Source organism: Podarcis cretensis (assembly GCF_951804945.1).
Source record: "Podarcis cretensis genome assembly, chromosome: 7".
Classification (NCBI taxonomy): Eukaryota; Metazoa; Chordata; class Lepidosauria; order Squamata; family Lacertidae; genus Podarcis; species Podarcis cretensis.
This window is the reverse complement of record NC_137176.1, coordinates 58,954,601-58,970,209: the sequence shown is the minus strand read 5'-3', so window position 1 is coordinate 58,970,209 and position 15,609 is coordinate 58,954,601. Positions and strand designations below refer to the sequence as shown.

The 15,609-nt window shown below is 41.9% G+C and overlaps 1 protein-coding gene across 16 annotated transcripts in view; it reads right to left on the bottom strand.

Annotated features, from left to right (window-relative positions):
- Window positions 1–15,609, bottom strand: part of CSPP1 (centrosome and spindle pole associated protein 1) — a 56,471-nt gene that overhangs the window by 38,676 nt on the left and 2,186 nt on the right. For 11 of the 16 annotated variants that reach the window (XR_013840510.1, XM_079983052.1, XM_079983057.1 and 8 more), the window contains exons 2-5: window positions 11,643–11,793; window positions 10,729–10,825; window positions 1,305–1,402; window positions 231–254 (exon numbers count right to left, since the gene is read on the bottom strand). Coding sequence is in view for 15 of the 16 variants with exons in the window: in XM_079983052.1 (XP_079839178.1) it covers window positions 231–254; window positions 1,305–1,402; window positions 10,729–10,825; window positions 11,643–11,744 (321 nt within the window). In the remaining variant the exon portion in view is untranslated. The remainder of the gene's footprint in view (window positions 1–230; window positions 255–1,304; window positions 1,403–10,728; window positions 10,826–11,642; window positions 11,794–15,609) is intronic. The other 5 variants (XM_079983058.1, XM_079983059.1, XM_079983051.1 and 2 more) reach the window with 1 other exon arrangement.

The following is a 15,609-nucleotide window of genomic DNA, read 5'->3' as shown; positions in this document are numbered from 1 at the left end:
AATTAAAGCTAATGAAGAGGACTATAAATTGAGCAGTGAAATCAAAGGAAAAGACAATGTGGAAAGATGACATTAATGGAAATTATGCATAATTATCTTGTGATGAGGCAGCTCACAGAGCACAGCAAAGCACAAAGACTGATTTTCACCCCCAAAACTTTTCATTAGCAATTTACAACCAAGCACAATGTTATATTAATTTGAAGAGTAGCATGATGCAAGCACCCTACCTTCTTTTTTGTCTGTGAAATACCCTAAAAGTCAGGAAAACAGACTATTCATAAAGAACATCCTATCAAAATCTGTTTCATTGCAATCTCACTCACCCTTCAGAGTGGCATGTGTGCATTTAAAAATATTTCAGAAAAGTAGCTTTTGATTCTTGAGCAGCAGATTCTGAACATGTACATTAAAATGCTTCTGAAATGTATTTCTCTACTCTGCTGACCTTTAAATCTCTACTGAGAGTATATAATATATATAATCTGTATAAACTGGAGAAAACAATCACTGAATTTTCCCATCAACCTTCATTTAGTAACCTCAGATATATAATCTATCCTTTTTGCCTGCACTTTTTGACATTTGGCTCTCTGATCCACTCTATGTTTCAGTGCACTGAAATTGTTCTTTTCAAAGTTTATGCTAATAATCCAACTGCTTTGTTCTCCTTGATCTGGCACTTTTGGCATCAACAACCTATCCTTCCAGCTGCCTTTGCTTTTAAGGCATTGTCCTCTCCTGGCCCCACACAACTCCAGTTGCTTTTCAGCAACCCTTCTTCATCTTCCACCTTCTGCAGGTTTCAGTCCTCCAACCAGTCTACACACAATATATGTGGTTTCAATGATGCTAGGTGTTCTGCATTTCCTTTTATAACAACTATTCCTATAATTACTTATGCGGCAGCACTGGCTGTGGTTCTCCCCACCCCAAGCCTCCACCCAGTGACTGTGTGGTCCCCATCAGTGAAGTCTTCCATTTTTTAACCCCCTCCCCTTCTGCCAACACTATGTCATTCCCTTCGTCCAAGAGACAGCTTTGCCCTGTTCATCAGGCCACCTACTTTTCCTCCACCAAATCTCCTGAAAACCCTCTTATACTAATCTATTCCAAGAGCTTCTTGTCATTTATGTTCTGTACAGCACCTACCACAATGTTGGGACTAAATAATATGCAACATAAGCCGCAGTAATAAATTCTAGAAATTAGTATATCTCCGGTTCTTAGCAAATGCCAGCTTAAATGTGTTTTTCACTTTGCCAGCTAGCACCGGAAATTTAATCAGATATAAAGTCTTTTACCTGAGAAAGGTAACGCCTGTAGTCTTGTCGCAGCTCCTCCTTCAATTTGTGCTTTTTATTTTCATATTCTTCCCCGAGAGGCAAGCTTAAGCCATAATCTGCAAGTAAGCATTTCAGAACATAGGCATAAGCTACGCAAACAATGCGGATGTGCATGTGTGGCAGACTGGACACCAAGGACAGCATTCAAAGATAACAAACTTTATTTCTATGTAACAAAAGGACTTTTCACTGGTGATTAGGAACTTGTAATCCAACTTCAAAGCACTGTGCTCTCAAGAAAACTCCAATTTAGCCTGGTCTTGTTAGGTGAAAAGAAAAACAGAACTAAAACAGTCTCTACCACCAATTATGGATGCAGGTGGCGTTGTGGTCTAAAACCACTGAGCCTCTTGGGCTTGCCAATCAGAAGGTCAGCGGTTCAAATCCCCACGACGGGGTGAGCTCCCGTTGCTCAGTCCCAGCTCCTGCCAACCTAGCAGTTCAAAAGCAAGCCAAAAAGTGCAAGTAGATAATTAGGTATCGCTCCGGCAGGAAGGTAAACTGAGTTTCCATGTGCTGCTCATCGATGTGCTGCTCATCAGAAGCAGCTTAGTCATGCTGGCCACATGACCCAGAAAAACTGTCTGCGGACAAACGCCAGCTCCCTCGGCCTGTAAAGCGAGATGAGCGCCGCAACCCCAGAGTCGTCTGCGAATGGACTTAACTGTCAGGGGTCCTTTACCTTTACCACCAATTAACTACAAGGCCTGACCATTAATCAATACGAAGTACAGTATATATTGTTCAATGATACAAAATAATTTTGCCTAACATAAAAGGCAATTGTAAACTCTGCTCCTCCCCAAACAGTGCCTTTAAGAGTTCTGATATATGAAGCTTTTAAGAGCTCTGACATTTGCTGTCCCCTATTCCATAGCTGAACCCACAGTACAGTACATGTATCCCCTTCCTAATCTTATCTGCAGGCAGCTTCAGAAAGGTAAAGAAGGGAATGCATTCTTATCCAAGGTGAAAAACCTGACAAGATTATTTCCTGACAGGCACTTCCAAAAAAAAAATGTGACTAAAGGCTGGCCACTCTAGCTTGATGATAGAAATAGCAACCTTGTGTATATTTGCAATATTATTTTTGAGATACACTTAAATTTTGAGATACAAATAAATTATACTCAGAGTAGACACATTAACATTAATGAACCCAACTTGGTTATGCTCATTAATTTCAATGGGTTTACTCTGAGTGAAACTTAGTTGGATACTATCAGACTTCTTTCTTAAGCCACATATGTGATCCTATTTCACAGTGAATATGAATCTGGCAGAACTCCCAAAGCATATCAATCAGAACATGTAAACCTAAAGCATCATTTGTCCTTTAATAAAATGCCAAAAGCAACTTTTCACATGGTTATGACAAATGCCTAATTTAAGGTTACCTTTCCTGGGGACAGTCCCCGGATTTACAAATCTGTCCCCATACAAAATCTGATGAAGTTGAAACATGTCCCCTGACAATCTGGTAACCTTAACCTTAAGGGAAAAAATCTGGTAACCTTAACCTTAAGGAAATCAGCCCTGAGTGCTCACTGGAAGGACAGATCCTGAAGCTAAGGCTCCAATACTTTGGCCACCTCATGAGAAGAGAAGACTCCCTGGAAAAGACCCTGATGTTGGCAAAGATGGAGGGCACAAGGAGAAGGGGATGACAGAGGACGAGATGCTTAGACAGTGTTCTCGAAGCCACAAACATGAGTCTGACCAAACTGCGGGAGGCAGTGGAAGATAGGAGTGCCTGGCGTGCTCTGGTCCATGGGGTCACGAAGAGTCGGACACGACTAAACGACTAAACAACAACAAAAAACCTTAACCTAATTCTCATTCATGGAGAATAAGGTTGTCAGTGGCTACTGGCCACAATGTCTGTGCTCTGCTTCCATGGTCAGAGGCAGTATGCTCCTGAATACCAGTTGCTGGAAACCGCAGGAGGGGAGAGTGCTCTTGTGCTAGGGACCTGCTTGAGAATTTTTCATAGACATCTGCTTGGCCACTGTGAGAACTGGATTGCTGGACTAGACAGACCATTGGCCTGATCCAGCAGGCTCTTCTTATGTTCTTACGTTTTCCCCTTTCAAAGTCACTAAAGAAATCTTGGAGTTGTGAAGCAATGGAAGCTGGCCACAAAAAGCAGTAAGAGAGGAGTGATTAAAGCTACCTCAGATTAAACTATGTAAATTTCAATTGCCTTTTTTTTTTAAGAAGCAGTGAAACTCAGAACAGTATATTTATCTGGAAGGAAAGTGTGGGTTGATGCGCTATTTCGAAAGAAAATGATCTACAAACGGAATGAAACAATTTATTAGATCAATGTATGCCGATCTAACTGTATCCATTTTAAAAAAACACACCTTACAATAACATTCCAAAGAACCAAAGAGCAGTATTACTTTAAAGAAAAAATTAGCTGATCTAATCACTGAGATAATTCCAAAAGAGTGAACTATGTAGTTGTCTCAAAGTTAGTTCATGTTTCAACACTGGTATATGCAGAGTATTTTCAAAGGCTGAAACCTTTAGACATACATAATTTTAAACATGTTTTGTCATCAAACAAAGTTTGAGTTCAGGGATGGAGATCCAATAGTCTTCCATATGTTGTTGGACTACAGCCCCCATAATCCTTGACAGTTAGCCATGGTGGCTGGGGACAGCAATATATGGAAGGCCAAAAAGTTCCCCATCTCTATTCTGGTTCATGGAAACTATGCAACTGAGGGCACATGGCAATGCACTTCAGGGCAACAATTTAACTTTTGCACCTCATAATGCACATTATACTGTGGATAACAAAAATGGCCGCATCCTCTGCATGAGTTTGTTGTTTGTGACATCATAGGACTATTTCAACCAAAGCTAACCCTATAACAGATCATTGCAGCTGACAGAAAGGCAGAGAGATATGTACAACGGCAAGACTGTAGAATAAATATTTAGCTAACTGCAGCTGGGAACAATCTTGACTAGTAAGTAGCATCACATGTAGTACCTAGTTTACGTTGTCAGCTAAAGCCCTGCATTAGTCAGTAGAATATGGTAGTTGCTTTTTTTTTCTAATATAGTTTGTTGAAGTGTGGCATAAAAGTGTTAACATCCGCTAAATGGAACTCCCAATGACAGAGGTGGTTTATCATTAGATACCAACTGCTAGAACAAACAGAAGAAGGACATCACCATCATGTCCAGCTTGTGAGATTCTCATAGGCACCCAGCTGGCCACTAACAGAAAATACAACACAAAGCTAGACAACCATTAGTCTGATCCAGCCATCCCAAGCTGGTGCCCTCCAGAACTTTAGGACTAAAACTTCCATCAGCTGTAGCCAGAATGTATCTTATATCCTAACATACAACAGCTTACAGATGAAAAAATAAATACAGAAGACATACATTTTTTGGTGCTGTCATGGTGTTTCCTCAGTGGCCTCTGAGAGTGAGCAACACTTAATTGTTATTTTAAGGTCATTTATAGTGATGTCATTTAACCTACTGTCAGATTACTGTCAACATATTGGCACATAAGTCTAAACTTGAACATTTACAGTAAAAGTGTACCACCAGATTAAGCGCTATTTCTCAGACATCTAAGCTTACCCATAAAATCTTTTAGTCTTTCAAAAGTGGAAAAAATAGGACCAGCTTGCACTAAATTTAATTCCAAACGGCTGAGTCATTGGGAGATTTTTACAGACAGGAAGAAGTGAGCAAGATAACTTTTCTGGCTTTTATAGCAAATGCAGCTATGTGGCAGAAGAATTTCATCATAACAAATGACAATGCTGGAGGAACTAAGATATTACCATTCTACTTCAACCAAGAAGCCTTTTTACAGCAGAGAGGATTTAAAGCAGCTTAGGAGGGTGGGGAGTGTCAGCAGGAAAATGGGTTAAACAAACCCTCCTACCACCAGTTAATATTGTCAATATTTAATGTAAGATTTCATTTTCTGGCAAAACTCTCTTTCTACTTTCTTTGGCTGATATTAATGGCTCTCATTTTAAGAGAGGGAAGGCAGGATGGATATCAGATTGTAGTGTTAGTTAGAACCATTGGATAACTCATTGGTTCCTTAGATTAATTATAATTTTTTATTAGTTTTCAATTACACCGTCTTTTGCACCTTAAAATCCTTGCAGTTGGTTTGTTCTGCAGTTTATGATCTCATCTTTTTTACTTTACTCCAATTAAGCTCTAGTTAACAGGAAAACCTCTGCTTCTTAATGGCGGTGGTGGTTTTCGGCAGGTGAAGTATTTTTGCACTCAGCGCCTTCCTGACCCCTGTATTCCATGCCAGAGCAAGAGTCAGGTACCAAGATGAACTGCAAGTGAAGCCCATTCCTCCTGTCCCTGGGGGGAATTTGCAAGGATGTTTACCCTCAATCATCCTTGGGTTTTTTCCTTCGCCAACGATCTCCTGCTTTTGTGGGGGCTGCCTTCATTAAGGCAAAGCAGACCCAGAAGCAGGTTCCTTAGCTTAATTTCTCCATCTGAAAGGACATTGTCTGCTATGGTCTGAATCCAGAATTCCATGTATTTATAGTAGCCACTTTTCAGCAAGTGTGGAGATACTTTTATCCTAGATGTATATCTCAGGGTTCATGTCTCTCAATTTCTTAGTAGCAGAAGTATCCTTTATCTGTAACTTTTAACTTCCAAACATACACAATATATTGTGTTTTGCCCAAACATTCCTGCAAAATAGGTCAGTGTCTTATTCATTTGGTCAGATGAAGAACTGGCACCCAAAGAGTGACTTGCCAAAAGCCGCACAAAGCAAGTCCGTGCCAGAATCAATATTTGAACAGAAAGCTGCTGAATCCACATCTTTAGCCACCAAGTGTCAGTGGCTCATGTTACCTGTTTGCTACATGACACACATATTCAAGTTACGTATCTAGCTATTGGATGTCATTGATCAGACCATCTTGTAGTCTTGGATAAACAGTGGAGACAGCTTCAAGGCCCAAAGACTTAGAAGGGGATTCTCACAGTCATAATCAGCTGTAGGGCTTTATCTGCAAACTTTAAACAAAATATTATCTATATGATTAATGGGACCTAATGTTAATTACTAAGTACCGTTTACAGTGCTTTTTTGTAGAAAAATAGGTGCTAGTCTACACCATGAAGTGCTGGTACAGAAACTGCCACACTTTTTAGCAACAACAAACAGAGATGCCGGTACTGCGTGCCCTTGAGTAGCCCCTAACCATTTGTTTAAAGAGCTTCAGTCTGCCTTTTGAGTGACAGGGCTTGCCAAGTGAAAGAGAATGCATCATGCCAGCCTCAGTATCGATCTAAGGTACTACTGCTGTTATAACTTGCAGACAGGACATGTTTTCCTCAGCTAGCGTGCTGGTACTTCTACTATCTGAATTAGAAAACCCAATTGCTTTGATGATGATGATGATGATAATAATAATAATAATAATAATAATTTATTACTTGTACCCCACCCATCTGGCTGGGTTTCCCCAGCCACTCTGGGCGGCTTCCACAGAAACCAAAAATACACTAAAATATCACAGATTAAAAACTTCCCTAAATAGGACTGCCTTAAGATGTCTTCTGAATGTCAGGTAGTTGTTTATCGCTTTGACATCTCGTGAGAGGGCGTTCCACAGGGCGGGCGCCACTACCAAGAAGGCCCTCTGCTTGGTTCCCTGTAGCTTTGCTTCTCGCAATGAGGGAACCGCCAGAAGGCCCTCGGCGCTGGACCTCAGCGTCCGGGCAGAACGATGGGGGTGGAGACGCTCCTTCAGGTATACTGGGCCGAGGCCGTTTAGGGCTTTAAAGGTCAACACCAGCACTTTGAATTGTGCTCGGAAACGTACTGGGAGCCAGTGTAGGTCTTTCAAGACTGGCGTTATATGGTCTCAGCGGCTGCTCCCAGTCACTAGTCTGGCTGCCGCATTCTGGATTAGTTGTAGTTTCCAAGTCACCTTCAAAGGTAGCCCCACGTAGAGCGCATTGCAGTAGTCCAAGCGGGAGATAACTAGAGCATGCACCACTCTGGCGAGACAGTCCGCGGGCAGGTAGGGTCTCAGCCTGCGTACCAGGTGGAGTTAGTAGACAGCTGCCCTGGATACAGAATTGACCTGTGCCTCCATGGACAGCTGTGAGTCCAAAATGACTCCCAGGCTGCGCACCTGGTCCTTCAGGGGCACAGTTACCCCATTCAGGACCAAGCAGTCCTCCACACCAGCCCGCCCCCTGTCCCCCCAAAACAGTACTTCTGTCTTGTCAGGATTCAACTTCAAACCATTAGCCACCATCCATCCTCCAACCGCCTCCAGGCACTCACACAGGACCTTCACCGCCTTCACTGGTTCTGATTTGAGAGAGAGGTAGAGCTGGGTATCATCTGCATATTGATGGACACCCAGTCCAAACCCCCTGATGAGCTCTCCCAGCGGCTTCATATAGATGTTAAAAAGCATGGGGGAGAGGACGGAACCCTGAGGCACCCCACAAGTGAAGGCCCAGGGGTCTGAACACTCATCCCCCACCAACACTTTCTGAACACGGCCCAGGAGGAAGGAGCAAAACCACTGTATAACAGTGCCCCCAGCTCCCAGCTCCTCTAGACGGTCCAGAAGGATGTTATGGTCGATTGTATCAAAGGCCGCTGAGAGATCCAGCAGAACTAGGAAACAACTCTCACCTTTGTCCCTAGCTCGCCGGAGATCATCAACCAGTGCGACCAAGGCAGTTTCAGTCCCATGATGAGGCCTGAATCCCGATTGGAAGGGATCCAAATGGTCCACATCCTCCAGGCGTGCCTGGAGTTGTTCAGCAACCACGCACTCAATCACCTTGCCCAAGAATGGAAGATTTGAGACTGGGCGATAGTTGGCCATACTGGCCGGGTCTAAAGATGGTTTTTTAAGAAGCGGTTTAATGACCGCCTCTTTCAGCGGATCTGGGAATGTTCCCTCACAGAGGGAAGCATTCACCACCCCGCAGAGCCCATCGCCCAGCCCTTCCCGGCTTGCTTTTATTAGCCAGGATGGGCAAGGATCAAGGAGACAGGTGGTTGGTTTCACGCGTCCAAGCAGCCTGTCCACATCCTCGGGGGTAACAGATTGAAATTGCTTCCATGCAACTTGACCAGACAGGGCTCTAGCACTCTCTCGCCCTAGCCCTGCTCCCATGGTGGTGTCTAGCTCCTTCTGAATATGAGTGATTTTATCTGCAAAAAACTTTGCAAAATCGTTGCAGGAGATCTTGGGGTCTTTACAAGGCCCCGGTGGTAAAGGTGGTTCCGTTAAATTGCGGACCACCTGAAAGAGTCTCCTGCTACTATTTTCTGCAGATGCAATAGAGGCGGTGAAGAAAGTCTTTTTTGCCGTCGCTATCACCACTTGGTAGGCTCGACGTTGAGCTCTAACCTGTGTCCGGTCAGATTCAGAGTGAGTTTTCTGCCACCGACGCTCTAGCCGTCTCAGCGATTGTTTCATCGCCCTCAGCTCCAAAGAAAACCACAGGGCTGTCCGGGCTCCATGCAATCGGAGAGGGCGCTTCGGAGCCAGTCGATAGCCCTGGTTAACTCCGCATTCCAGCGGGCCACCAGGGAATCAGCTGAAAGACCATCAACATGGGATAAAGCATCCCCTACCACTCTCTGGAAACCATTTGGATCCATTAAGTGGAGGGGGCGGACCATCCGAATTGGTCCCACCTCCCTGCAGAGGGGAAGGGTCGCAGAGAAGTCCAGTTGCACCAGGAAGTGATCTGACCATGGCACTTCTTTTGTTTCACTTTTACTTAGTGTCAGATCACCCACGTCACTAGAGGTGAATACCAGGTCTAAGGCATGTCCATGACTATGAGTTGGGCCCAACTTATTCAGGGACAGCCCCATGGAGGCCATGCTTTCCACAAAGTCCTGAGCGGCCCCTTGTAAGGTCGTGTCGGCATGGATGTTAAAATCCCCTAGGACAACCAAACTAGGTGTCTCCAGGAGAACATCCGCCACGACCTGAAGCAGCTCAGACAGGGAATCCTTGGTGCAGCGGGGAGGTCGGTACACCAAAAGGAATCCTGTACTGCCCCTATTGCCCAACTTCCAGAACATGCACTCAGAAAACTGGGTCTTCCCAATAGGACGTCTGATGCAAACTAATGACTTCCTAAAAATCACTGCAACCCCCCCTCCCCGTCCACATGACCTGGGTTGCTGTGCGTAAGAGAAACCTGGTGGGCAAGCAGTGGCAAGGACATGGCTCTTACTTTGCTTTCTGAAAGAATGAACCCAGAACTTAAGCAAAGGTCTACTTTAAGCAAAGGTCTACTCACCTAAACATAGGGTCTGCAATTTCAGTTTCTAATTAGTTCAGTACCCATTTCCATGGACATTTATATAGCAAGCTCAAATGTCATTACCAAGATTGGGGGGGGGGGGACCTTGATCACAGATGGAAGCCACAAAAAATAGCAGCATGACAGCATGTATGAGAATAAATTAAATTTAAGCAGCATAGAACTACATGCTGAGAGAGACGAAAGATGTTGCTAAGCAACAATAAACTTGCTGCAAGAACCCTCTGTAGGAGGTATCTGTCCCTAAGCCCAAAATGAAAAAGGAATTGGTGCATATGCGGATGGAAATTGCAGAGGAAAAACAAGCAGACAGTAAGCTACTGAGAAAAAAAGACACCTGAAAATGCAGAGGCTGGGAAATGCAATATAGGCAGCTAGAATATTTATATATTTTAAAGAAAGCAATGTAATGCACATGAAAGAGGCAATGCCAATGAAAAGTGCAATCTTTCTAATTTAAAGAACTTAATGCTGCGAAAGAAGACTATAAAAACAACTCCATTTCAAAGATATTAAAAGCTGTATATCCTCCACTTCGTATGTACCTCTAAGTATTTACTTAAGGCCAAGAGTATATTCAGACTGTATTTTATCCATTGAGTAAGGAATCTCAGCTATTGCAGTTTATGAAAAGAATGGCAACCAAGGTAAGAAGGCAGGCCAAAATACTTTAGCGTGACCATGCAAAGGACACCCAAAGACCTGCCATTACAACTAAATGCAACTGTGTTTCATAGCACAGTATCAGTAAAGCCATATTGCCTCAGAAACTGTACTCTCCAAAAACACAACCCAGCTGCACAGGAATCCCTCTGTGTCAAGAAAAGATATTATTAGCTCTGCTGCAGTTTCTTATTATGAGTATATAGTACCATGTGCATAGTTCTCTTTCCCTGCTTCACATTGGTGGAAAGGACCACCACTTATATACATTTGACTTTGAGTAGTTAGGTGTGGGACTACATTAGGAAATAAAGTGACAGTAAATTCTCTCTTAATGTAATACAATAAGCGTTTTTTAAAAATAAAATAAAATTGCAAATACCGTGTATACTAGTCTGTTGGCTATTTGGTGGAATGTTTTCTTTAGCCATGGCTATTAACATTTTGCTGGTCTCAGAAAGCTTCTCTGCACTTTTGTTCTGAAAAGGGGGAAAAAGCGTAAGGCAGACAGAATTAACATGCTGTCACTATAATAACATTACAGTAGTACCTTAGTTCTCTAATCCGTTCCGGAAGACCGTTCCAAAACCAAGGCACATACAAAATAATGCAAAATTGATGAATCCGTTCCAGACTTTTAAAAACAACCCCTAAACAGCACTTTAACATGATTTTTACTATCTAACAAGACCATTGATCCATAAAATGAAAGCAATAAACATTGTACTGCAGTCACACAATCAATCAATCAGTAGCTGAACTGGGTTTTCCACACAGTCACAAAAACAAAACAAAAAAGCCGCAAAAACAGACAGACCTCAGCGTAACACTCAAAACGGAAGTGTGGCACTCAAATCGGAAGCGTAACACTCAAAATGGAGCACATTCGGCTTCTGAAAAAAATTCGCAAACTGGAACACTTACTTCTGGGTTTGCATTTTTTGGGTTCCAAGTTGTTTGAGTACCAAGGTGTTTGAGAACCAAGGTACCACTGTATTTAGTTCAGGGATGTGGCACCTGTGGCCCTAGACTATAACGCACCATCCATGACTGTTGGCCATGCTAGGTTGATGGGAGTCAGAGTCCACTAACATCTGGAGAGCCAGAGGTTTGACAACCTTGTTTTAGTTTGTAGGTTGCATTGCAATGCAACAGAGGGACTTCAGAATTTCCTTAGCATTTTCTAAAGAGGGATTGCCACTGGTGAAAACACTATCTTCCAGACTTGTTTACATACAGGAGCACAGTCATAATATTCTTCATCCATTTTTTAAAAATAAAGTATCAGTTTCCTACCTGCATTTCCATGTAAGGTGGATCATTGTCAAGCTTTGCTTTGTCTTGTGCCAACTTTGCTTTTTGTTCTTCAAGGAACTGGTCTAGGTCCTCAGGCATCATTTTTTCAATTTTGGAAGTGATATAGGGTTATTGATCCATCAGATGCAACCTTCAACAACAGAAATTCATTTTTCTAAGAGCTACTTTATTAAGAACTTTGAATTACTCAGAGATCATCAGAAACGTGCAAATGAGACAGGAAAAAAATACAACCTCTTTTTATTATCTATTCTTTTCAAGATCTTACTGCAGTCTTACAGCACAAGCAAACCACACATGTGGTTTCTGAATAGTCAACAGGACAAGCTGACAAGAGGCCTGCCCAAACAAGATTGTTTAAAACAAAACCACACTGAAGTGTGTCAAGCAGAAGATCTTAACCGCAGCCCAGCACAATCATTTTTCCAGGCACTCCAAAACTATAATCCAGAGGCAGTATAAGTGCAGGGATATCCTTTACCATTATTTCCCTCATTGATGGAGGTACCAACTAGCTTCTAACCCTTCCTTCTGCTTGCCATTACACACACTAAAGTAATTATTTTTAACAATACACATCTAGCATCGTGCATCATTATTGAGCTTCTAATTCACTATGTTCAAATTATTCCAACAATTACATGTGAAAATTGGCAGTTACACGTTCCCATCTGTACCATGATTTATAATTCCACAGGCCTTTATAACATTTTGGTTGGCTCAATTAAGGCATTGCCTAAATATATATTGTGGAGTTTTCTTTATGGCACAAGTTAACCTTGGCTTGTTTGTTTGTTTTTTGTAACATGGAAAAAACCCCAAATTTAGCCAGGATCCTAAACTAGAGGGAAAGGATTTTATAGCACCTGGAGATAGTATTTTATTATTAAAGGGAGAATTCCCTCCAGCCACCGCGTAAAGCTACCCAATTTGGGTTTTGTTGACTTTTTCACCTAGCACAGCAGCTATATTTTATCTCTACCAATTTTTATATAATGACTGCATTTTTATTATTATTCTCTACCTACCAGAGGAACCTGTGTGTTTCACCAAAGGATGGAGGCAAAACTAAGCAGCAAGGGGTGGTTCTGCATTTGCAGAAATGGAGACTCAAACATGTGTTTTCTCCTCCCCAGAAGGCCTGGGTTGCAACCTGATACATGCAAAACACCTGAAAGGGTCTCATTTGAATGTTTGCTACCTCCTCCCACATTTAAGACTCTATCAGGTGCAGACAAAGATGGCTTGAATAACAGCATTTCCCCATCTCCCCCTGCCTTTTTTTCATAATCTAGCCAGAGAAAGAATTCTGGGGAACTTGAAAGTTTACACACTTTTGTGACATTATGGTTGGCCTAATAAAGGTAGTATCTTAATATGCTTTGAACAGTAAAAATGGCCCACTCTTCCATGATATTACACAGAATCATGAGCATATTGGTTTAGAAGAAATAACAAACACAGCTGAAAAAATGGATATTGTTAAACTGATGGTAGTGTTTGTTGTCATAAATATACAATACTAATTAAACAGCAACCCACACGTACATATTAACTTGATTACTCATGTGATAGCTTTGCTACGTGAAAAAGTGTGGACAGAATACGTACCACAGGTAATAACTATTTCTTTACCACTTACTCTCTCACATGAAGTCAATATGCAGGAAGTTCAAATAATAATAATAATTGCATTCTAGGATAATTCAATTACAATCCTCCTGATACAGAACAATCAATGCTAAAAATAAGTTCCCTTTTGGAGTCCTCTAAATCCTTAATCACATTAGTTTGCATGCTGATAAAATACACGTCCTTAGAACAGGACTGGTAGGACAGATTGTTATCTCCCTACACAGGACAAGTTTGAAAGGTGCATGGAGCCACTCACTTGTCAATCACTTGGCATCAGCTGACCTATTTTGTCTGCTATTTTCTGCTGTGCTGTGAATCAGCCTCTGAAGACCTGTCCATCAGCTTATGATCAAACATTCATAAGTTCAGGTCAAAGTGCTGCAGAAAAAAGCAGTTATTTTAACTTGTTAAGTTCATATGTCTATATATTATATGCTAAAAAAAATTCTACCATGCAGGTAACTTATTAATGTGCAGTATAAAAATGCTGTAAATAAGTAAGCATAAGTTTACCAATTTATCAGTGAGAGACAAAATTTTCAGTTACTCTCCCCTCACAAGCCAAGCAGCCATTTGAGATCTCAATGCCAATTAGCATCAGACAATACATAAAGCCAATCTTATAGTTTGGTCCTAGTATTCACACCAAGTTATTATTATTTATTTAATTATATACCGCCCTACACCTGGGGGTCTCAGGGCGCTTCACAGAATAATTGTAATCCCTGCAAAGGAAGAAGTTTGGCTAAAGCATAGCAGAAGAGTTTCCTCATGAGCAGTATCCCTTGAAAGCCCCCAGTGGGAAAAGATTCTACAACGAAAGGTCAGAACTCCTCTCCTGCCTCCCTGCAGCAGTATGATGGTTATACGTATTGGAACCTCTTGTGCAGCACTTCAAAAAGAAACTCCAGCATTGTTGTCAAAGTACGGTATATGGCAAGCAAGAAATAGTGAACCACAGAGAGAACTTGACCTTCAAACAGAGATGGCCTGGATTTACCAGAAATGCCTTGTCAGATGGTACTGTTACAAAAATGGCAACAAGAGAGCTTTTCATCACCACAAACACTGCTGCTCAGTTGTTCAGCATCAGTGCCAGTTGAATATCTACCCTTGAACTTCACCAACCACCTGCCTAATGTAAACCAGACTTGACAACAAGGTGGAGGTGATCGTGAAAGAGCAACCACTCCAATAGGTTGCAGCAGTTTCCAAGCAGGGCCAATCCATCAGCATTCTACTGAAAGGTCAGCTCTGTCAGGCTCCTCCTATCCTGGAACTGTTTTCATTCCAGCTGGTCACTATAAAAACTGCTATTTAACTTTGGTGTCTGAGTTTGCTTTACCCACCTCTTTCCTCCCCATCCTTTTTTCATTTTTCTGTCATGTATTTTAGATTACAAAACTTATTTTTTATTAATATGTAAACTACTCTGGAAGCCTTTGTGGCTGAACAGCAGAGTAAAAATGCACTAAATAAACCATGCTAGTGACAAAAGGTCAATCTGCTTTTTCACTAGTCCAGTCAGGTCACTGAAAGAGCAGCCTGCATGGTCAATGACAGTGGGAATCAGATATCCTTTAAGAGATTTCTACAGTTAGTTCCACCAATGTCACCACAGGGAAAGCCTCACTTACTAAACCATGGCTTTGGCAGTGATATCACAAAAAGAGGGAGCTGTGGCTTCAGAAGATAATGATCCAACTATGCCAGTGTTATTTAACACACCTGCAGTGCTGGAGCTAGAGGATATGCCCCAGGTGGCAGCAAATATCATTCTGCCCTGAGACATGTCTACTCAGAAGCAAGAATTCAATGGGACTTACTTCCAGGTAAATAAGTGTTAGTAAGAGAGAACTGCAATTTCAATCATGGCAGTTCATAAGTCAGCCCTGCTGAATTCAACTGAGGCAGCAGCAGTGCAGTCTTTTGCCCTCTGCAGCAAAATTTATAAAGCCTGCACTGCACACTCAACAAGTGGCCCACCTGTTTCTAGACTGGTGCTGAATATACTGGAAATGCATCCCAACCTCAATTTTTACTTGGTAAAAACCTCTATTTGTTACTAAGGCCAAGAAGCCATAACAATGAACCGAGATTGCCTCAAAACCACTCATTGAAGAAATCTATATGCAATAGTCTGACTAACAGATTCACTAGCAAACCAGTTTGTAAATGAAACAGACTTCTATTCACTAAATGGTGGGAATACCTAGAATGATCACTGGCCTTGAGATATATTATTTGTTGGCTTTAATGCTTTCGAAACGTTTCACACTACCACTAGCCATTCCTTAATACTAAAGTTACA